Source organism: Chaetodon trifascialis, chromosome 16 (assembly GCF_039877785.1).
Source record: "Chaetodon trifascialis isolate fChaTrf1 chromosome 16, fChaTrf1.hap1, whole genome shotgun sequence".
In the NCBI taxonomy this organism is placed as follows: Eukaryota; Metazoa; Chordata; class Actinopteri; order Chaetodontiformes; family Chaetodontidae; genus Chaetodon; species Chaetodon trifascialis.
The window spans coordinates 13,742,016-13,766,293 of NC_092071.1; the positions used below are offsets into that span (position 1 = coordinate 13,742,016).

General features: G+C 40.9%; 2 protein-coding genes across 5 annotated transcripts in view; one reads left to right on the plus strand and one right to left on the minus strand.

Annotated features, from left to right (window-relative positions):
* The first annotated feature begins 2,449 nt into the window (after window positions 1–2,449).
* Window positions 2,450–6,774, plus strand: slc22a6l (solute carrier family 22 member 6, like). Its single transcript, XM_070983081.1, has 11 exons — window positions 2,450–2,770; window positions 2,858–3,375; window positions 3,463–3,566; window positions 3,787–3,941; window positions 4,037–4,205; window positions 4,330–4,453; window positions 4,554–4,669; window positions 4,774–4,988; window positions 5,067–5,175; window positions 5,911–6,114; window positions 6,288–6,774. Exons 2-11 carry the CDS (start codon window positions 2,971–2,973, stop codon window positions 6,373–6,375), a joined length of 1,689 nt encoding a protein of 562 aa, XP_070839182.1. The 5' UTR covers window positions 2,450–2,770; window positions 2,858–2,970; the 3' UTR covers window positions 6,376–6,774.
* Window positions 6,775–9,834: 3,060 nt separating this feature from the next.
* The window catches only part of nrg2a (neuregulin 2a), a 70,719-nt gene continuing 56,275 nt past the window's right edge, over window positions 9,835–24,278 (minus strand). For 2 of the 4 annotated variants that reach the window (XM_070983600.1, XM_070983603.1), the window contains exons 5-11: window positions 22,180–22,238; window positions 18,792–18,815; window positions 17,002–17,104; window positions 16,587–16,710; window positions 16,318–16,445; window positions 15,886–16,107; window positions 9,835–11,947 (exon numbers count right to left, since the gene is read on the minus strand). In XM_070983600.1, the coding sequence (XP_070839701.1) occupies window positions 11,293–11,947; window positions 15,886–16,107; window positions 16,318–16,445; window positions 16,587–16,710; window positions 17,002–17,104; window positions 18,792–18,815; window positions 22,180–22,238 (1,315 nt within the window). In that variant the 3' untranslated portion in view covers window positions 9,835–11,292. Of the gene's footprint in view, window positions 11,948–15,885; window positions 16,108–16,317; window positions 16,446–16,586; window positions 16,711–17,001; window positions 17,105–18,791; window positions 18,816–22,179; window positions 22,239–22,663; window positions 22,741–24,278 lie in introns of all 4 variants that reach the window. The other 2 variants (XM_070983602.1, XM_070983601.1) reach the window with 2 other exon arrangements.

Consider the following 24,278-nt stretch of genomic DNA (forward strand, 5'->3'; position numbering starts at 1 on the left):
AAAAAAGATTTGGGACTGCCACAATTTAAAATTCCTTCTTTCATGAAAAAAAGAAAAAAAAACATTGAGCAGCTTTGTAACGTCTAAGACAATGTGGATTCTTCACATAGTGTTTTGGGGACATCAGCAGTGTCTCCTTATTGTTTAACTATTATTATTACAGTATTACACCATTTACAGACAAATTTTATGCTTTATAGATGGACTATCCATGAACAAATATATCTTCATTTGGTTTTAAATGTAGGTCTACATTATGCAATCCTAGTGATGTTACCTATGCTTGGTGTTGCCATTATAAACATTATTGTAAATCTAAAAGCAGCTCTTGGTACTGGAATGGAACTTTTGCACCTGCACTGCTACATGATCAAACCTTTTTATGTTTTTCTTGGCTTTGCACTGAGACAAAAGGTCAAAGTGTCATGTGGCACGCTTGTAACTATTAACAGAGCAAGTGAACGTATATTGTATCACTGCTGTCAACGTGATTGCAGCGCTCAGCTGAGGGTTTACTGGTGCAATATATAGTGAGATAACTCCTCAGGGTCTGTCTCTGACTTTAGCAAGTTTAAAGTCCAAATGCGCATCAAACATCTAACAGCTTGAGATAACTGTAGAAATACTGTTTAAACATAAATCTTGTTTAAACAGCACTTTGCTACACTGTAGATCCTTTATCACAAAAGATGTTTCAAATGTTAAACATTAGCGATGGTGTTCAGTTTGATGCCAAGACAGGACAAGAACTCAATTTCTATTTTAACCCAAATATAAACTAAAGATAATACCATATCAGTGTCTGTATCATCAATAGCGTAGTGTGTGTATGGATGTGATGGAAATGACATGCAGTGAACAACAAACAAAGCCAAAACCAGCCAAACCAAACAAAATGCTCCAGGAGAGAGACCAGCTATTTCCAGGAGTAGCCCGAGCAGGTGGAAGTCATCAGATGATAATGACTTCCTGTTCTCTTACAAAGATCCTCCTACAGACAGCCCCTAACAGGAAGTGTTGGGTGTTGTTGATAGTATCATGATTGGGTATGAAAAGGGTTCCTCGAAAGGCTCAGTCGTTTACAAGGATGGAGGATAGAGGGATGGAGCGAAGTTCGTGGTGAGATGCCAATTCAGTATAAAGGATGTTACTGCATGGACTCTGGAACATTTTGTTAAACACGGTTTGTTTGGAAATGATTGCACTGTTTTATTTACATTTGCACAGCATCCCAACTTTGGTTAAGGGTTATAAAAGCTTGCAAAATCTGGATTCATCCTCTGCAATCTATTAAACTGAGTCAACAGCATCCCTCACCCTCCACTTTACTGTCTCTCTGTTGTTCCAGGAGGCCTTTTTTCATTTGTCTAAGGTTTTTCACGTATTCTGTCAAATACTCTTACTACTTTTTGAGCCTCAAACTACAAAACACCCTGAAGAAAGGGGGATTCAAATCTTTCTCCCATCAGAGTCTCACAGCTGAAAAAACTGAGAGTTGATGTTTTGCTTTGGTGCACCTGCTGCTTCATTCAGCCTGACATCTCATGCTGATTATTACACAAGTGCACACATTCCTCAGAACTAATCATCAGGACACAGACCAGGCAGAAAAGTCTCAGATTTTAGCTGCATGTACCCCATAAATACAAAACAAATATCAAATGCATTATTAACCAAATTACTGGAGTGCAGTGATGCAGTTTTGTTCTGCAGTTCAGTCTGCATAACTGAGTCAGAACACCTGCAACTGCTGCTGATTGAACTGTCCTCACAAAGTCACTCATTGACTGCAACTTCTGTGTTCTGTAACACAAGGTTAGGATGAGTGCAGGTCATCTGGTTGAAGGGCTTTTGAATAGTTGAATATTTCTCAGCATGTTTTGCAATTTGTCAAACACTTACTTATTGATTTTCCTTTCCTAATTGGCAGCTGCTGGTGGCTTCAATCCAGTAAACCAATCCAGGTTGACTTATGAACAAAAGGAAACAGCTGGAGAAAACATTAAAGAAAGTGACAAGGAAAACACTACTAAAGTCAGAGGAGGTTGGTTCGTCTGACAGGTGTATACACGTGTGCACATGCATGCTCACACACAAATGTTAGGTTTTCATCACTTGTGGGGACATCACATAGATTTACATTCATTTCCTGGAGACTTACCCTCACCATAACCATAACCACTATTTACCTAACCCTAACCTTAACCTAACCTATTTACCTAATCCAAACCTAACCTTAACCTATTCTGTGTGAACAGGTTTATGTCCCCACAATGTTTGTAATACATGGGGCACCCACACGCACGCACACGCACACACACTTTATCACCCTGTCCTTCATATTAAGTAACCAATAAGGGGCAGAGGGTGTTTCATTGCAAAGAGGGAAAAGAGCACATTTCTGCACCCACCCTGGATGCTGGAGCTCACTTACACTGAAACACTTCAACCTGGAATTGCTCCTGCACAGCGAGGACTCAGCATTCTACCTCAGCGCTCAGTGAATGAGCTGCTAATACCTCAAGAGGTTACATTGCACGTCTAATAATCCAAGGTTCAGAAAAGCCGTAGGAATTTGAGAGCCGATTACTTATGTTAACACACTGCAGCGACAAGACGACTTTTAGTTCTTTTTGATTTTTTGGCTTTTTAAAGGAATCTTTGTGGAACACTTTGGCCAGGAATTTATTTGAATTGCTGGTATCATGTGTTAATATTTTAATGAGGTGCTACCAATATTCTATTTAATGAAAGAAGACTAATTCGGCCGGTAAGTCAATCAATTCTGTTTTATTATTAGACAAATATACTCAGCTGTCAATTCTCATAACTTCTGTTTTGTTTAATACTTTCACAGGTGCTACAGCAACGTACTTCTCTTTGCACATCCATACTTGAGGAACTTAACAACAACAGGATTTAGTGCCATTAATATTAAGACACCTTGTGGAGCTCTAGTTGTACAAAATCATGCCGTTTGCTGAGTTACTGGAGGTGGTGGGCAGCACAGGACGTTTCCAGATCGTGCATGTGACCCTCCTCTGCATACCTGTCCTGATGATGGCTAGTCACAACCTGCTGCAGAACTTTGTGGCCTCGGTGCCCTATCACTACTGCAGCGCACACACAAACCTCTCTCAGTCCCAGCTGAGCCCAGAGGAAACGCTGCTGATTACAGTGCCGAAAGACCAGAGAGGAGAGCCACAGAAGTGCCAGCGTTACATCACTCCACAGTGGGACCTCCTGCCTAAGAATGGCACCTCCAGCTCAAGGGAGCAGGGAGACATTCAGGATGGTTTGGACATTGAACTGCAGGGATGCACAGACGGATGGTTATATAACCTGACTGACAGGAGTTCCACAATTATATCTGATGTAGGAGTGCATAGCTTTAATTCAGTCAAATTTTATGCTTATATGTTGTCTTGTTGTGTGTTAAATTGTGTTACATTTTTTTTTCAGTGGGATTTGGTGTGCGATTTACGCTCCTTGAAGGAAATGGGACAAACTGTCTACATGGGAGGTGTGCTTGTGGGGGCTCTTTTCTTCGGAGTTCTTTCAGACAGGTAACGTTAATCTACCCCACTGATGTTACAGTGTGGCTTTGTTACTGATAAGGCAGTTATCTGTTGCAGTCAATCATATATATAAAATCTTTTTAGTCATTTTTGAAACATGGATGAACATCACATAAGAAAACTTAATCATTTCAGAGTTAAAAAATTATTCAAGTCAAATAGCCTGACCTCACTGACCTCAATATTTGCAAACTAACTCGGCTCCTAGATACGGTCGACGCATCCTCCTGCTCGTCTCTAACCTGCTGATGGCGGTGTCAGGGACATGTGCCTCTTTCTCAAACTCCTTCTCCCTCTTCTGCCTGTTCCGGTTTGGCTGCGGCATGGCTCTGTCTGGCCTGGGGCTCAATACCTTCTCGCTCAGTAAGATGTTTGACTAGCTTGATGACAACTGGGACTTTACCAGATGTTATACAACATTGCTAAGATCCCTTTTTCTGTAATTCTTTCATTTCCAGTCGTGGAGTGGATCCCTACTCGTGTGCGGACAGCAGTGGGGACAATAACAGGTTACAGTTACACAGTGGGGCAGCTGGTCCTGGCAGTCCTGGCCTACTTCATCCGGGACTGGAGGTGGTTAACCCTGGCTGTGTCTTTGCCCTTCTATGTCTTCTTCCTCGTCTCATGGTGAGACGCCAAGTGTTGAAATGCAAATGAAAGTTGCAGCCAGAATTACTAAACAATGTTTAAAGTTGCAAAGACTTTCTATGTTTCACTATTCACCAACAAACCCTACAAATATCTCATACAGGTGGTTTCATGAATCATCAAGATGGTTAGTCCTGAATCATAAGCCTGAGGCAGCCATCAAGAACCTTAAAAGTGTGGCCAAATTTAATGGACGCAGCAAAGAGGCTGAAAAAATCGACGTTAAAGTAAGGGAATGTGGTGTGTGTGTGTTGTTGCACCATCTGTCTTTGTTTAAATTGTGAATAAAATCACTTTGATTTAAGAGAAGTCTCTCTTCATGCATAGATGCTGCATGAGTCCATGAAGAAAGAGATGTCCGGTTCGCGAGGTTCCTACACTGTCCTGGATCTGTTCCGCACACCCACAATGAGGACCATGACAATCAGCCTCAGCGCCGTCTGGTACATGTCCTGTTCATGTTGTAGAAAAACTCAGTGGCAGTTTTCAAACACCTTCTATGAAATTACAATGACATAACACATGTTTTTTTTTTTTTTTTTTTGAGGTTATCAACAAGCTTTGCCTACTATGGTCTTGCTATGGATCTGCAAAAGTTTGGGGTGGACATCTACGTAATCCAAGTGATCTTTGGAGCTGTGGACATCCCTGCTAAAGTAATCATGAGCGTGTGTATGAGTGTTTTGGGGCGGCGTCCATCACAATGTGGTGCCCTCATCATCGCCGGAGTCACTATTTTAATCAACGTGCTGGTACCCATTGGTATGTTCCAACACCGCAGAAAATTTTGCAGCACAAACAGAACAAAGTGATATGATAACATGTTCCACCCATGTGCAGATAAACAGACTCTACGCACCTGTCTGGCTGTACTGGGTAAAGGTTGTCTTGCTGCCTCGTTCAACTGCTGCTACCTTTACTCTGGAGAACTGTTCCCAACCATCATTCGGTGAGTCTTTTTTTGGGAGGAAAATTAGCTTTATTATTACACAATTTAGCATTTAACGAGTTTACTTCAGTTTATTGAGGAAATCAGAACCCATCTCTATTTATGAATGAGTCAGATGAGAGTTTATCTTCTCCTCTAGCCTGATTAGCAGACTGAATTGCTGTTTTGCTGAACAAAAATTGGAAATGCTGCCTCAGAAGTCTGGACGCAGGCTCTCACAATTGTGCTGCAACTTCTGGAGAATTGCAGTTCATAGTTTATTATATTAATTAATACATACTTGGAGTAGTTGGGGCTTCTGACAGAATAGTGAAATCTATTAAAAATAAAATTTTGCTGCAAACTACAGCAAAGAAGGGCCATGTGATCTGTATTTTGTTAGTCTGCAGTCTGCGTTGTTCATTGATGCATTTTATGGCAGGAGAGCAAATAAAGGTCAGAGGGCAGGTGGGAGATAAATATTAACAGTGTCAAACAGAGTCTCCCATGGCATGAGGGCTAAAAGGTGAAGGATCATTGTAAACTCACTGACCACTTCATTACATACAGGCTCGTTTTGTAACATATAGATGCCTTCAGAAAGGCTGGAATTCTCCACACTATTGCATCAACAAGGTATTGGAAACATCTTCTGGTTCATGCTTACTGACTGCTCTCAGCAGCAGTGTGTCATGTGCTGACAGAGTGTATTTATGGTTGTTTGGGGCATTTGAGAGTTGTGCTTTTCCCTCTCAGTCAGAATGGCATGGGTGTCGTATCAATGATGGCTCGTATGGGAGCCATGGTGGCCCCCATGGTGCTTCTCACCGGGGACTACCTCCCTTGGCTACCAGGTATAATCTACGGAGGAGCCCCAATTATCAGCGGAGTGGCTGGAATATTTCTCCCAGAAACACTTGGCTCACCCCTTCCCGACACAATACAGGACGTGGAGGACATGTAAGATCAAACTCCAGGACGCATGATGTGTCCCTTTCCTTATGTCTCTGCATTCCTTAGAATCAAACCATTCATTTTTAGTCACAAAGAGTCCATCATCATGGTTGGAGAGAGAGAGAGAAAAAAAAACTGAATGACCCATTATCTATTTGCATTTTCTATTTTAAACACAGGGGATCTGGGAGACGCTCCAAAATGGCACCAAAGGAAGCAATAGGCTTGCAAGACACGCAGGCGGATCTCCTAAAGCAGCCTGCCTGAGGCCTTCTTTATTGTACTCCTGATGTTTTTGCTGACATGTTAATGAAAGTAGAGTGGGTACTGCTTTTTTGTCTGGTCTGTATATTTGTTTGATTTCCATAAAGAGTTTATTGTGTCTTATGACAGCTGGACAAATGGAGTTGCAATGTTGTTTTTCTCTGAACAGGTCAATCCAGTGAGATGAATAGCTACAAACAATCAGATCTATGTTTATTTGCTATACAGTAGCTTTGAGGACTTTAGTCTTACTTTGGACCAATTATGTTCTATATTTTACATAAAAAAAGGATAATTCCTATATATAAGCCTTCTACAGGTTAAAGACTATGCTTTCGCTGATGTTTTTATAACTTTTTATATTACCTTGTCTTTGTGAACAAAACATGTATTTTCATTAAAATCAACACCTATTCATTTATGTCTTGTCTGTCCCTTTTTTTAACTGGTTTTCTGAACCCAAATCATCTGCATTATTTGTTAATTAAGTCCCATTTAAACGAGTCATTGTCAGCTAAATTCACTGAAAGGAGCCTGCTTGACCAGAACAAAATAGCAGATTTTAGTTTTAAATACAGCAAAAACAGCACCATCCAGTGGGGAGACAGACATACAACAGGCACAGCTTGACAAAGGGTCTGTGAGTCACTGACTGGGCCTGATCCTGTGCATCTGAAAGAAATCCTTCACTGATTAAACCTGCTTGTTGTTACGTAACATTTTCTTCAAAGAAAACACATGCAGGATGAAGTGTTACATCTTAAGCACTACTCCGGTTTTAATTTTACTTGACTTTTTAACTTAATGTTTGGATGACAACCTCTGGTTTCTCATAAACGAGTTGAAAATGAGCCTCGATCTTTAAATATTTAACTCCTGAATCTCACAGACAGTCTAGTTAATGTCTGCAAGGCTTTTTTCCCCACTTCTGAAAGACACAGGGAAGCATAAATATTGTATTTTCTGCTGAATGACACTTACTTTTGAACATCATTTTCCCATGATAGAGCTATAAGAAATTACAAATTCAGTCAGTCTATTTGGAATTTGTGAACTTGTTTCATGCTCTGGATTCAACATGGATCTCTGTAGGGAGAGTTGTGGTCCAGAGGTGAGCCTTTCCCCATCATCTCCACCACTAAGAAATACCAGTTGTGTTGGATACATTTGTGTTGAAATACACAGCAGTGTTGAAACTGCTAATGTTGAGTAGACTGACTCTAAATGCTACAAATGAATAAACAACTTCATGGTTACTGTATTTTCTAATATGACAACATTGACTTGCATTGGGGCTGCACGGTGGCGCAGCAGGTAGTGCGCGTGCCTCACAGCACGAAGGTTGCCGGTTCGATCCCCAGGTCAGACGGGGCCTTTCTGTGTGAAGTTTGCATGTTCTTCCCGTGCATGCGTGGGTTCTCTCCGGGTACTCCGGCTTCCTCCCACAGACCAAAAACATGCTCATTAGGTTAATTGATGACTCTAAATTGTCCGTAGGTGTGAGTGTGAGTGTGAATGTTTGTTTGTCCTTGCATGTGGCCCTGCAATCGGCTGGCGACCGGTTCAGGGTGTACCCCGCCTCTCGCCCATTGTAGCTGGGACAGGCTCCAGCCCCCTGCAACCCCGAAAGGGATAGGCGGTATAGATAATGGATGGATGACTTGCATTGGCTTTCAGCGTCACACGCCTGTGACTGAACTGCATTTTCAACTGGAGGTATTGATATTCCATATTTCTCCTCCCACAAACACTGCTGTTATATCTTGAAGGTGTTTTTCTCTTAAATGAGGAAATATTACTGATTACAATACTGAATAACGCTTTGCCAAAGGTGTGTGACTTGTGAATCTTGCTGTTGTGTCACCATCTAGTGGTGTATCCATGCTAATGCATAAGCTAAACTACACATAAGCGTGTATGAGGAAGAAACTTAAAAGCTGAGACATATTCTGTACTCTTGACTTGTATCTTTTAAATCATAAAGACTCTAAAAGATGTCAGCGTGAAGATAAACTGAGTTACATCTCATATTTGAGTCACCAAAGATTCTTTTTTTTAATTTAAGGAGCCACATCTGTTGTATTCTCTTTTTTGTCTGTCAGACATTTATGTAATTGTACAATGTCCAGCTGTTATGCAGGATGTGTGTGTTTATATGGGCTTGTGTGTCTGGCACTTACTGTATGAGCTATAGCAGAGCTACAATGTAAAACAGTTTTTGTTATAATTTATACAGCCTCAGTCAGCATGTTAAACAAATAGTCCGATTTTATGTGTACTTGTGTAAAGATGGATCGAAATGCAGAGCAAAGCTTTTTACAGAAATAACTGCATCGTAAAATGATATGAATAAAGATTTATTTTCTCATATGAACAGGTGGATTCATTTTTCATTTTATTTTACAATCTATGACAATCTCGCATTTTTTTTTCTCTTTTTTTTCTAGCATATTTCAGGAATGACATGGGGAAAGGTTCTTTTTTATTGCTGAATGTTAAATGAAATACACTTTCACTGACTGGAAAAGAATTGTCTGCTGCTTTTTTACCATGCACCCATCTAACCGTGACCACAAGGACATGCAGAAGAGAGGTGTTCAAACATTTCAAGCGAGAGTAGGGTTGGGTAGGGGTGATGGTGGTGGTGGTGTCATAAAATTAAACAGAAGAGACTCACAGGACGTGCCTGGTAGCATCTCCATTGGGTGAGAGGATTGGTAAAGTGAAGGGAGTACCACATTTAAACTAGAGGAGCACTGTCTTCTTATGCATTTTTCAGACATACAAAATTAGACCCAGAGGTGAGAAAATTAATGAAATATCTGTAAGTGAGGTGTGACCAAAGACCTTTCTCTATAACAATACCACAGTGCATTTACCATATAGCAGTTAGAATTGCAGATCAATCTTTTTAGGAGTGTTTTTTTTTAACCAATAATCATCCTATAATTCAGCATTCAGTTGTTTTTTTGTATGTGTATATGTTTTTTTTTTTGTTTTTTTTTAACAAGGAGTAGAAACAAACCAACAGTGATGAAACATCATCCACTGATCTCTCTCACTGAGTCACTTTTAATGGGTTTGACATTTCTTGAATTATCTTTTAAATATTCACCTTCAGTGGAGGACGGGGGATTTTGGTTCATTTTTAAAATTATTAGCATTTACGGACTAAATTTAAAATGACTAGATCTGTCAACAAGACAAAACAGTACACAGTACTATTGGAGGAGACACTATCTGGATGCTATTTGACATTACTTGGAAGTGCGCATGTAAGGTGGGACGGTCTAAAACCGAGTGGTAACATAATTCATGGACACAGTCATTCAATGGACATGAGTGTGCAAACAAGAAAGGCTGACAACTTGATAGATGGCTGCATAATGGCTTTAAAAACTAACTCATGTAAATATGCATTTATATCATGATATTTCATTCTACACTATAGGCATCACATAGTTTTTGTACACACAACACACTACAGTCACCTCTTAGAAAATGATGTAATCAAACAGCAAAATAGAAAGATTGCATATTTTTGCATTGTATGATCCTCCAAAGTTTCACAGCTATTTCCTCTATATGTTCTGTACTGTTCTCCACTGAGCTGTTTCCACTTTCTTTCTCTCTGAATGGGAGTGTTCAGGGAACTGGTAGACTGTATGTTAACATTTAGGCCTTCATTATCTGAGAAGCTTGGTCTTAGGCGGACCTTAAATTGAGGAAGAGGGTGAGCAGGGTTTTGGGTGGAGGGGTTGGGGGTGTGGGGTGGGCATGTGGAAATCCTGAGACACTGTGCGGCCTTTAACATGAGCCACAAAAACAGAATGGACACAGAAGGATGATGAGGCATGGGACTAGAGGCTGAGTTGAGTGAAAACAGATGCAACCTTTTTGTTTTGCCATCACCTCTGATGGTGGGGGTCACCCTGTGCCAAGCAGCTCAGTGTTTGTTGGCCTCATAATGGACAAACATGAGGAAAACCTGCTGGGGAATAAAAGGGACTCTACTGGGGCAGGGCGGGAAAGGGGCAGAATAGCTGTAAACCCATCAAGCAATGACCTGCATAACATACAACCCTACATCAGCCTTACCTGTCCACCTACACTGGAGGGGTCACTGTTCTAATAAAGCACTATTATGTGAACCTCTGAGACACTCTTCTGTCAGATCTGCTGAGACACCAGTAGATCCACACATCTGATGTCACCACAACAAACAATGAAATTCATGTAACAATCACAAATACATGCAAGCAGACTGACATGCGCGCGCGCACTCTCTCTCTCTCTCTCTCTCTCTCTCTCTCTCTCTCTCTCTCTCTCTCTCTCTCTCTCTCTCTCTCTCTCACTTGGTAGACATTAGTCAGAGGGCAAACAGGATCTACACTGTATTTATCAGGTGTTCTATTAGATCCCAAATCATAAACCCTACAGGCGAATCATATTAATGTAAACATACACTTTATGTTGAAGTGGTTTATATTGCGTGACATGGAAGGGGTTATGTTCCAGTGGGGCTAGACTCCTCAAAGAATGTAAAGAAAGTAAAACAGGAAACCAGAGAGAAAACAAAACATAAATGTGTATAAAAAATGAGGCGTCCATATAAGAAAGGCTACAAAAACCTCCACTGGCCCTCTGGCATCGGCATACAGCAAAAGGCACCACAATATTACTCTATTTTTTTACGTTGTGAAAAAACTGGCACATCTTTTTATGCTGTAAATCAAAATGTACATATAAATAGAGTTTTCCCTATAAAAAAGTCTTTGCTGTTAACTAGTAGACAACTTTTGCTAAAATGAAAATAAATATTTCATTTGTTTAGAATATCTGTCAGTTATATAAAATAAAAATATTTCTTATAGATGCAGGTCTATACTATATTGATTTTTGTTGGTTCATTTTCACTCTTTAATGGGGTGTATTGTCCGGTTTGGAGCGTGAGTGTGTAAGTCTTGTATGCATGTTCCCATGCCCACTGTGCCGCCCCGATGAGTTAGAAGTCCGACTGTCCACCGGCCTGTAGATGGTGGAGGGCTCGGCATTCATGTTCTGCATACTGAGGAAGGGCGTGCTCTCACCGTCCTCCTCTGACTCACTATCTGTTAGGCAGCTTCGAGACCCATAGTCCCGAGATGCCTCATATCCACGCGGGGCCACGTGGCCATTCAGTCTGGATCTCCGCCAGCGCCGACTACCAGTTCCACTGGACCCACTTCTCTTTGGTTGCTCCCGAGAGGAGAGATACTCCTGGGTGGTCTCATAGTCTTCTTCCTCAGCCAGCCGGTAGGGGCTGGAGGGCAGGCTGCCCCTGCTGTCATTAAGATAGGTACGACGCTGCTGCCGGTAGGGCTCCTGGCACTGGGCATCGTGTAGGGGCACCTGGTAGCGGCGCAGCAGAGGCTGGTCGTCCTCCAGAGGGTAGGGGTTGTGGACAGCAGGAGGGAGAGACATGGCATGGCTGGCATTGGGGGACGTGATCTGGAAGGTAGGCACCTGCGAGGGCAATGAGTAATGGAAATCCACTGGCGAGAGGCGGGCTGGTGTTGTCAGGGCTGACACATATCTGTGGTAAATACAGAGAGGGGTAAACAGTTAAGTAGAGAAGAGCAAAGAACAGATGTGAGAAAGAAGAGGAGTGTAAAAAAAAATATAGTCTGGATGTTTCAAATGCATTTTGTTACCTCAGTGAACTTTCAAGTGCCAACTTATTACCAAACTGTAAATGGCCACTTCAATGTTGAACAGAAGAAAGTATTATGAACCTTAATGTTGACTTGAGTTTAACTGCTGGAAGGTAGGTTGATACTGATCATAGTGACTGGTCATAGTTTTTCCCAGGGTTCAACCCTGAGAAAAACTAGCCGTGGGAAAGCCGAAAGTGTGTTTTAGTGGCATCCTGGTAAAGCTCAAGACTAGTTTTCATCTTGTCTGCAGGACTGAAATATCTCTGATGGGAAGTTAATGTCACCATTGGCAAAAGCTTCATGTGGCGTCCCCCAGGGATCTATTGTGGATCCACTTCCTTTGTTAATATTCTTGGGTCTTATAATGTACAAACATAATATTGGTTGATGCTGATGATTTGCAAAGGTGAATTCATCATTATTCCCATTAATATTGGTAACCATTAAGCACAGTAATTTAGCCATGAATTGCAGTCGAGACAGACATGAAAAGACAGTCATTCACGGTTCTACTAAACAGAATTACAGTTGTGAATTTTATGAACAACATTTGCACTGGTTCTTTGACGATCACCTTGCTCTATATGAGCTTCTCAAGCAGAAGCCAAAGCCCAGCCTGAGGCCCCCAGGCTCTGGACCAACCTGCCCAACAAGATTGCACAGCCAACTCAGTGTCCTACTTTCTAACACTTTTAAAAACAAACCTTTTAAGTCGGGCTTGTACTTGAGCAAAGATTTACACTTCAATGGTCTTGTAGTTATATTAAACATACTTAGTGACTGCATCTTTTTTGGCATGTTAGTGTATAGACAATATTTTTTTTGTCAATGTTTTTTACTATATTGTAAATTAATCTAATTGTTGAGTTGAAATAAAAGTTGAACGACAACAACAACAACAACAACAACAACAACAATAATAATAATAATGACAGCTGGGATAGGCTCCAGCCCCCCCACAACCCCAAAAGGGATAGGCAGTATAGAAAATGGATGGATGGATGTCCATAATAATAATACTAATAATAATATGCAGACCATACTCCTCTACAATAATTTAACCAGCTGCTCATTTCTGCACAATAAGCTTTGAGGTTTTAAGTCATGTTATGCTGTACCCTTCTGAATATTCATTGCCCTTTAAACAAACTGCTATCTAAACAACTCGTAGTTACTGTGGTTACCATCTTAAGAGGCTCTGTTTAAACATGGCTGAATGCTGAAGTCAGTGTGGAGGTTCTTGAAGATACAGAACCACTGAATGACCGTTAGACATGAGCTCTCAAAACTTGTCCTACTTGTCTTTCGAGGTAGAAAGTCAATATTAAACTTTAAAGACACGTACATTTTGTGTACTTTCTCTAACAGAAAACTTGGCCTCACACTCGCTTGTTATGGTTGCAACTATTCCTTCTCTCCTCCACCTAGACTTAAAGACTCATTGGCCATATTTGGATTGTTTGGATGTGAAAACATCAGGAATTTATGGGAGAATTATCCTTACAGCCCTACAGTCACAACACCATAATCATAAACCAACTAATCATTCATGTCAATACATTTGAAAAGCAACCAAGAATTTACATATCTCTGATGGTAAATCATCGTGGATCAGAGTGTTTGGATTGTCTGTTTATTTCTCTGAGGAGTGACAGCAGGCTGTGTGAGACACAAGCCTGAGATATTCCCACAACACTGCTGATTCAGCTGATGCAGAAACTGCTGCCATGATGGTAGAGGTGCTTGTTACCTGGAGTGACTCTGAGTGGATGTTGGTTATGCAATCTGGCTCTGCATAACAACTCAATGGCCAAGTCTATCCATGCATGCATGCTTGCTGTATGCTGGCAATGTTAATACCTTAGAGCTCAAACAAATAAAAGGCAAGACATATCTTGTCTGGTTAGTTTTTGACAGTTTAGGTGGAACTGGCCATTTGCTTTAGATACTATTTATTCAAAGAACAGTTGTCAGCACTGCATAGTCCAATTTCTTTGTCAAGTTCTTGTGATTTATATTATATCAAAGTTTTTGCTGCAGACAGCATCAGTCAGATAGTCCGTTCCAGAATTTTAAAAAATACTGTACAGCTGCATGTGTGAAACAGCTATAAAGAGTTTATTAACCTCCTCATTCCATTACTTTCATATTTGGCTCAGTGGGTAAAGCATAACTGAAGCTGGGCATGCACTGATTTGCATATTCAACACCTCAAGTACTATATGTTCTTTGCAGGAATAAGCAATCCATGTCTCACTGAGTATAATGTCAGCACATAGGATGATATTTGGGCTTTGCACTTACAAAGCTGTGTGCAACCCTGCATGAGGGTTTAATTTCTTCAAGCTTTCCACTCGTCTGAGAATGTGACCACTTTGTTGTTGCTGAAAAATGATCTTGTTGCTCCCTCTCAGAGTTTGTGAGATTTTACCATCTGAATATCCAACTGTCCTATTCACTGGGTCATACATGGTTTCACTGGGTACCTTTTCTTCAAGCCTACTGCTCAGGCTCCATTGAGCTGTCACTGTACAACACCTTTTCTATTGGTGACTCATCTGATATGGTGGGCTAATGCTGAATATAATAAAAGTTCCATTAAGGAGGACATTGGCTGATTCTGAAGACTTTAAACAAAGCAGACCTTGTTTAAGTTTTACAAAAGGAAATGGCAGGGCATCCTCCAGTATGGCAACCTTTAGCATGTTTTCTCAAAACCCTAAACACAGGGTCTTCAATTACAGGGTCAGTAAAGTCAGATTCTGCCTAACTGGGTCATCATTCCCCTCCTTCGAAAAATAGGTGTGCTACTTGCAAAAATACATCATCAACTGCTTTTCTAGGTGTTGTTTCTTAAACATACACTCCATAGTTTAGGTATAGGGCCCGATTGCGCTCCCATATCCCAAAATTTCCTCCCAGCTCGCTGCTAATGTAGGCTCGTTGAGTGATGGGTGTGTTGGAATTCAAAACATCAGCAGAGAGCAGGGAGGGCATTTGGGGATTTGGGGTGTTGCTATTGGGCCATATAACAAAATCAGGGAGTTTATCTCAGGCACTTAAAAAGTAAGTTCAAACTCAGGTTATGGGTTACGTTGAGTACATCTGGAATAGAGAGCATGTGGAAGACCTGAGAGCACACTACTGAGAGTGAATCAGTTTGAGCCATCATGTTCTAGTCCATAAAAGAACAGTCCAACACTATGGGTAATATGCTTGTTAGCCATCTTGCCCAGTGTCATATGATTAATATCCTAGTTCCTTCAGTACAAAAATAGCAGCAGGATAAGTATAGACAGCTTTGGAGTTGTTGAAAGGCACATTTCCTCACTTCTGACAGACAGAGTTGACTACTTCTTCCTGCTTCTACTCTTTGTGCTAAGCTAAGCTAAGCTAAGCTAAGCTAAGCTAAACCTATCATGGACTTAGCTCTGTGAAAGAAAGATAAAACTGATATCTTCTTATGTGTCTCTGGGCAAGATGGCAAAAACATTTCCAGTATTTCCCAAAATGTCACATTGTTCCTTAAATAAAATTAAAGGGAACACTTTGACCAATCAGAATTACATAGTGGCCAGGGAATAATGGTACAGTAGCTGTATGCCCAGAGTTCCCATTGAAATAAGCACTGTTTTTCACTCTTGCCTACCTTAGCGAATTTCATCATCATGCCTGCTGTGTGTCAGTTTCCACTGAGTCTCTCAGAGTGCCCTGACTGGCCTCTCGAGGCTGAGAGAGAACCAGCAGAGAGAGGAAACTTCTCAAAATGTTCACGACAAACCCAGTGCCATATCAGCCACGCAGGCCTGTTTCCCACCTGTCGCTGTGCGGAGAGTCTCCAAGCGAGTCGAAGGAGTCTCCGTACTGCAGGCCCGGCCGATGGGGGTCAGAGTAACCACAGTGTGCAGCGCGCCGGGCCCGTGCCTCCATGCACGCAGGACTGCTGCATTTACTGGTCCCCACAGATGATGACATCATTCCCGGCGAGTCAGAGAGGATGCTGTCAGAATGTTCCAGGCTCCATGTCCGTTCTTCATGCCTGACAAATGAAAAAGGTGTTAACACGTACACATCCAAGTGCAGTGTGCTTCTTAATATGGCTTTTGAAAAAGAAGCTTGACAATTGGTGCACCTGTAGCGGGGCATTCAAATCAAATGAACCAATGGTTTTGTGTGAGATTCTGTATTCATATGAAGTGCTGAATGTAAAGCAGGCCTGAGGGCTGCGTGCTGTATGGTGCATGCTTACCTGTGAGTTGATGAATGGGCTCGTGTGGAAGAGTTGTGAGATCTGGAAGAGGCATGGCTGGCAGGGAACGATCCCTCTGTTGCAGGCCGTATAACTCGTTCAGTTGCAGGGACATTCTTTGATATGTACTGCGTTAGGAAAAATGGATTTGACAGATGGGAAAATGTGAAAAAAGACAAGCTTTGATTATATAACTGAGCATAAAACCATTTGGTGTACATCTGTGTGCGTATGCTTTAATAACATTTGGAATCCTCTCAGAAACTCACATCTACCATAGGGATTTCCTCTGGTCCTGGTCCTGGGTGATTGGGTCCGTTAGGTAGGCTACGATTGGGATGTTCTGGACACATGTTTTGTCGCAGATGATTGTGCATCTTCTTTCTTTGTTTCCTGTGGAGCAAATCTCAGTCATTCTCTCTCACTCTGATTTTTGTTAAGAATGCCTATGTAATGATTTAACATGCTTTTTAAAATAATATAAAAAGACTACATTACAAGAGAGCAAATACAGTAAACTATTATTCCCACCTATGCTGCATATTACAGGGCATGCTAACAGTATATCAGCAGCTTGAGTATACACTGTTATCTTTTAATAAAATCCAGGTGGTAACAGAAATCTGAAAGGAAAGGCTACATGTTCAAAAATCATACTGTGATCCATTAATTAGTGGGACTTACTTGGTTTTACAGTAGGCAACCACACACACGATGCCCACCACCAACAGAGCCACACAAATTCCTGTGATTGTCAGGACTCTTTTCTGGTAGAGTTCCTCTGCCTCTGTCAACATCACACCCACAAACACACAGACGCACCCACACACACGCCACATGCACACAGTGAGGGAAATAAAAGGGGAAAAAAAATTAAAAAATTAGTGTCTTGAAGGTGCAGATTCCTGCTTTTCTTCACTGTAGATCTACAGGTCTTTCTCTCTTTTTTTTTTTTTTGGACTAAATCCTGAGCAGTATGAAGCTTCATCTTCCCTTCCCTGACAACTCACTTCACAGTCAACCCTCTCCTCTCACATAATCACAAATACAACAGATGCTGTTGCTGCCTGTGCTGCAGTAAGGCAGCGTGGGTGGGGGCCGGGGCCCAGCAATAGTTACACTGATATATTAAGGAAACTGTATTCTCTAAAACTGTAGCAATTACAGTTTTAGAGAATTACTACTTTATAGGTTCAGGCCTTCAATTAATGACCAGCAGAACCTGTAAACTGTGCCGTATAGCACTGTTGTACATGTGAATTGGAAATGTGCAATTTTTGACATGATCCTGTAAGTCTAAATTGCTTATTCACTTATAGAAGTCTTCATCTACTCAGGCATTCAGTGAGCACAATGATGAGATTTTTTTTGCAGTAATTCATGAAACAAGTGAATTTTGGGATGGATTGTCATTAAATATGAATCTTGACTGATGCTTTTTGCATTTCCAGAGAAAAGCTTGTGTGAAGTTGAGGTAGACTCTTTGTGTCCCCGGGGTAAATGATGGAGTAAAATAATAAATAATGTAATAAAAATGAATTGAATTCATCCAACTCCATTCATCTGGGGTTTCCATCTGTCATTCATTGGCAGTCTTTTTACAGTTTGCCAAATGATGTCAAGTTTCTGATACCATAAATAAACCATATTCATAAATGATGTTGGTGACAGTATAACATCACATTTTCATTATACATAAATGTACTTGCATAATTACTCAAGCTCTGATAAGATGTCTCTTACATTTATTCTACACTCTCAACCACCAAAGCACTTCCCTGGAAAAGGTAGCAGAAAACAAGAGCTAACAATGAAGGAGGGTGGAAATAGCAGCAGATAGAAGAAAAACATGACTGGTACTAAATATAGCAATGCATGCTCACATCACAGCATCTACTCCTTGAAGGATAATTCAAACCAGTAACACAGATACTGTATTTCATACTTCAAAGTCACATTTCAGCTATGCTATAGCCAGGGTGATGCAAGAAACATGGACAAGATCACACATAAATGAAAATAAAAGAGATGGCATGTCAAAGGAAAAGACAGACACTAAATGCATGAGGCTAAAAGGATTGGACAGAGTTGAAGACTGAGACATCTGGTTGCTACAAACATGATACATCATGCTTGTTACGGATGGAATGAGGAACCAAAAATCAGTCCAAAAAGGAAAAAATATGTTACCATGATAGAGACGGAAACTCAGTTAATAGTTGTACTTTCCCATTTCACAGGTATAAGAGGTGATGACATCCATGTTAATGATGTTTAATGGAGGATCAGTTGCATTGACTGAGGGTTTGTCATTACAATGAGTTATGGGAGGGTTGATCAAGGGATCGATTGGTTAATTGAGGGATAATATGATTTACAGTTCACACCACAGACGGAACGGGAGCAAGTCAAAACGAAGGACATCTACTCAGGAGCTACACTAGGACTGAGAATCAAAATGGATTGTTCCATACCCATAAATTCAATCCCAAGATGCTCTGCCATTGCAGAGGGTTGACAGTTGGAAGAAAAACAAAGAGAAACAAAAGACCAGATTAAGAGAGTGGCACCTTCGGACATACAGTGGAGCAAACTAACATAAGCATAACTGAAACAACAGACACTTGTCAGTCATAGTCAGAGTGACTTGGTCAGTAATGTCGAAGACGAGACACCAGAACACACTTACAGCATGCAACACACACTTCACACCACACTGCACTAAACTGCATGACTAAATTACTACAATTTTAATACTCTGATTTTTTAAATCATGATTTTATATGATAAAATTCTAATCAAACACGGCTCTGGATGTTCCTCTTGTGTGAAATTGTCTGTCAGCTGTGTGTTTCAACACAGTCTAATGTTACTGATGGTTTCAGAGGAGGCACTTCTACATTTTAGAACTGACTTTTGAGGTTTCAGGTTTGCAGAAAGTCCAATTTCATTACATAACCAAACAAAATCTCCGAACAGGAAGAGGACATATTAGGTGGGTAGCCATCCTCATTACTGCTGCACCAGGGAAAACATGCGTCATCTGCTGAGATTACCTGTGCTTTCAGTTTTCTGCCTTCTTAAAAACGCTACACTGTCATTTCCCAAACACACCCATCACATGAACAGGCAAGTTCAAAGGAGTGTATCTGAACAGTACTGGAATAAACATGCTGAATCAGAAGAATTCTACTTATAGGGCTTTATATCATATGGCAAACTGAGGCCATAGGGAGGCTGCACCAACCAGCTGAGTCCATATCGCTGGCAGTTCGCTTGCTTTACTTGGGTTGAAGCAAGTCCCAGCTGTTCTTATGACAACATGCTCTTGTTAAGCCAAGCCCTTATGGCTGAGGAGCAGAAGCCATCCTCCTTCTCTTTGGGTATCTCCTGGGGATGGGAGGCGCCCCTCCAGCATGGAATGGATGTGTGTGCGTGTACATGTGCCTGCTCTCTGACACAAAATTTGATTTATTTATCTTAATTGAGAGTAGGAAATGTGAAATATGTGAGAGGCCATTCCAGCTCACTACATCCAATAAATCTATGAGTGAACGTGGCTTTCATGAGCCGATGATGGTTTTTTACTTTTATTGATTTTTACTGTCGATCTGCTGTTTAGAGCCAATGAGAAGGCAATAGCCATTTGAAAGAAAAGTGACAGGATATCTTACACGTGGACTGAGTGGAGGCTTAATCTTTTCCATTTGAATTTTAGGTGATGCCTAAATTAGAAAGTACGTGCAAGTTCTTCTCATAATAGTGGCATCATGGACAGAGAACACACGCGTGCATCTTGTCTCAACACTGGTTACGATCTTAAATCTTCACCCTGACCCTCTTCTTCATGGCCTACAAGCAGTCAGGTAATTGATTTGAATGTATAAGAATGTAAAGTGAGAAATCAAAGCCCGGTCTGTGCTCATGTGGCTGGATGAGAACTGGTAATCAACGCCGTCCTTGATGCAGTTGCACAGCTGCGCTGAAGTTAAACAGAATGCAGGAGAAGCGAGTGAGTGTAGGACAAAGCGCTCCCACACACCACTGTCCGCTCTGCCAAAAAGACAAGTAATTTCAGCACAGTGCATTACATCTTAATGTGAGACGAAATTACTTGTAGTGAAGAAGGCTTTTTTTTTTGTACTATGTAGCCAACATACAGCAAACAGTATGTGTAAGCTCCACAAGTCAGACTGCAGGGGTGAGACTCTGTAGGCAGCATCAGGCAGCTCCAAGACGCAGATGCAGTTACTTATTTTCAGACTGTTACATTGAATTGCAACCGCATGGGCTTGCAAAGACATGGTGCTGACAAATATGCAGTAAAATAGCAGAGATTCTTTGCTATTAACTGACATGGATTACAGGCTTTGTATTTAATTCTATAAGATTATTATACACTACCTTTAGCCCTGTGTGTGTTTTCTTAGAGGTCCAAAGTCTACATGTTTATGTTCCATTAATGTCAGGTCACTCACTTCTTCCTGTATCTCTTTACAAGTAGTCAACCAACAGGTACTACTGAGGTGTAGAAACAATGCAGTTGATGGTCTAAAGAAACGCAATTCAAGACCAAGGGGGTGGTTTTCAGATAGAAAAACCTTAAGGGCAAGATCTATCAAGTTGGAGTCCTCTACAAACCTCCATCTAATCTTGGTGTAATTCTGCAGTTGATGGATGTGTTTGCTGATGTTGCCTTGTGGAGCGGCGCAGGGTTCTCTTACCCCAGGCAAGCAAGGCTCTCTGACACGGCACTCTAGTGCAGCGTACAAACTCTGTGAAGAAGACATGTGCTGCGAAAGCACCATTTTGCTGCGACTTTGAAAGGAATGTGTGCTTGCAACAAATGCAATTTGCCGAGTGTTGGACTGAACAATGTTGAGTGGTTACTAGAGAGTGAACTGAGCTCTGATTTAAAAGTGAAAATAATTGTGCTTTTTTTTTTTCAGCAGCTCGTCTTGAAGGAATGTCATGCCCAGCCTGTACATGCATGTAAGTTTTACTTAAAGCCATTGTGATTCACAGAGTGAGAACACTTACACTTAAAGTATTTGCTGCTAATGACTGGCCCTTTGGGAAATCCCAAATTATCTTTAAGATCAAATCAGTTTAATTGCGAATTAAATTCTTGCTAACTGGAATTTTGTCATGTTGGCTCATGTATGACATGCTGTACCGACAGATGCATGAATAATAATGAGTCATACTTTCACACACATACATTTATGAAGAAATCCTACATGTTGTATCTGGTTTGTCTGGAATACATAATAAAGGCCTATAAGAAAAACAGTTTGAGCTCCAGCATATCAGATCTCTTTTCAAGAGGACAAGCATTTCTTTATCAATGGAGCCAGTGCACCAACTAAGACAGTCAATCATTTGTCATGCCTATTAGTTAATGCTAATTGTTCAGATCCGGCTTTCCATCCATCAGCTCTGATAGGATCATACCATACATGCTTGAGTTTTTAGCTGATTGCACCATTAGCAAATGAGCTAAAGGTTAGGTTTTAGTAATTGTTTTGCCATTAGATGTTGTGGTTCCATGCAGCTGACTTTGTACAAATCGACATCCACAAAGAATCTAAATTCAGCCGCCTACTTGTTGTTATCAAACATACTATGAGATTGTATTCTGAGAGTGCACATGCAATACACTGCGAGTTAAAGGGCACATGCAAACCAAACACAATAACACAATGACTACTAAACTATGCCCGCTCGTGAATGAGTCATCTGAGGAGGCACAGACACAACTATTAGGTAATAACAGGAAACTAATGAAATTTCTCTACACTCCGCATGCACACATGACACAAGGACAGTCTGACAGAGTGACAGAAGAGGAAATTGACATACGGTAGAAACTGGCCATAACGTAGGTTTGACAGCGATCACCAGTAAAGTCATTTGGACACCTGATGGAAAGAAACAAAGCCACAAAAAGAGAGGGAGGAGGAGGAGGGTGGATGAGTGAGAAAGAGAAGAACGAGAGAGGGCAAGGGTGGAGTGAAAAGGAGAGTATGCGTAAGAAAAAGTGAAGGGGGAGAGAGGGAGAGAGGGAGGGAGGGAGAGAGGGAGGGAGAGAGGCAGAGAGACACAGAATTAGAACTACAGCACAAATACAGACAGCAGAAGCAGAGTGTTCCCATGGATGACACCACCGTGTGCATGGTGTAGTGCACAGCTCATTGCGTGTTGACCTGAGAAGGAGAAAGAGGAGGAGAAAGAGGAAGAGTACTCGGGGGCGGATTGGGGGGAGGAGGGGGCAGCCTGAGTCCACAGAGGTAATCCAGTGCCAACTGTGTCTCTGTTCTCAGCTGCTCATACCAAGTGAACATACTTTTGAAAGGATTGGGCATGTACAACCGCAGCGGCTCAGTCTGTAAGCATCGAGGGCCGAAGTATCCGTCCGGACATCTGGGAAGGAGCAGACAAGTGTTATGAAAAGGAAAACACAGGAAGTGAGGTGCACTGTAAATATTAACGTCGACCTTTAACAACATATTGTTAAAGGTCATCATGAAGCCATATGGATAAAGAAAAAAAAAGAAAAGAAGTGAAAAAAGGAAACTTTGTCACTTTGAAAGGTTACCAAAGTGGTAATGTGTTCACATCAAACACAACATTAATGATGGACATACTCCCAATAAAAATAGAAAATAGATAAATTACTATTATTTACCACAGCTACTACTACCAATGTCAATAATAATAATAATAATAATAATAATAATAATAATAATAATAATAATAATAATAATAATAATAATAATAATATTTTACTGGGGTAGACATTTTATGAATATGAGTTAAGACAACGAGAACAACTACCAGAAACAGAAAAGCTAATAATAATCTACATAGTAATAAAGGCAAGTTTAGAAATGATGATATAAAGGGTCATATAGGTTTCAGGGGCTCTCACACTCTTTTTAACCTCAGTCTGTTGAAGGATGAGAGGGGAGCGGCGTTCATGAGAACATGGACAGAAAAGTGGAATGTATCCAGAGAAAAAGCATGCGCTGCTTTGTTGGTGATCAATAAATCAATCCTTAGGAAGCCTGTGCAGCAAAGCTGGAATTGGGGTAATGTGGTTTGGTCCCTGTTGGGAGCTTGCTAGCTGTGTTCATAATCCTCAAATGTGACAGTTTTATACCATTGGCCAGTAAGTCATAAAGTAGTCAAATCAAGAGGAAATAAAACACTGAATTTTGTATTTCCGCCTCTAAAAGAATAATTTGAACATGGAGATTTTCTCCATGAAAAAGCATGACTGGACAATTCTCCTCAGCATTTGAAACACATGTAGCTTTGTAACTATATTTCCTCATTATAATGCCATTAGGATGAGCAGTCGGTCTTTTAGCAGCACCAACATTCCACTCGCAGTCACAACTAGACCACCAATTCAACAAAGGTCATTGCTCGTGATTTACGGGTTTCACACAACGCCTCCCAGGAGCACCATAACATTCAGCATTAAATTACTCATCCTGAGTGATGGTGTTTAACTGGGGGATAGCACCACCTAGACCAAGGAAACTTGGCTGAAAGATGAAAGAAATAAACAGTCGCTACATAATTCAAAAATCAGATGAGCGTGCAAATATCCACTGCGGTGCAGCTGCAAACTCAATTATCACTCTTTAATCTGGAGTTCAAAAGAGGGGAAATAAATCATTACCATCATTCATTATAAAGAGATTATAAAGAGCAAAAATAAACACATAACATTAAGGAGGTGAAAAATGAAAGTTTTACCATGTGTTATTCCCTGTGTATTCTACATACTGTATATCCAGTGACTTCCCTTTCTCACATCCCACACAGAGGGGATTTGGTAAAAGTGCAACTTGTTGATAATTCTGCTTTTGTTCTGTTTTTCTAAAGAAATAATTCAGTCAAGTTAATGTACAGCACTTGTATACATTTTATATATCTGATTACTGCTTCAA

Coding starts and splice junctions, on each gene's coding strand:
- slc22a6l (XM_070983081.1), top strand. CDS start 2,971: ATGCCGTTTGCTGAGTTACTGGAGGTGGTGGGCAGCACAGGACGTTTC. Junction 4,206..4,329: donor GTCTTCTTCCTCGTCTCATG/GTGAGACGCCAA, acceptor TATCTCATACAG/GTGGTTTCATGAATCATCAA. Junction 4,454..4,553: donor CTGAAAAAATCGACGTTAAA/GTAAGGGAATGT, acceptor CTTCATGCATAG/ATGCTGCATGAGTCCATGAA.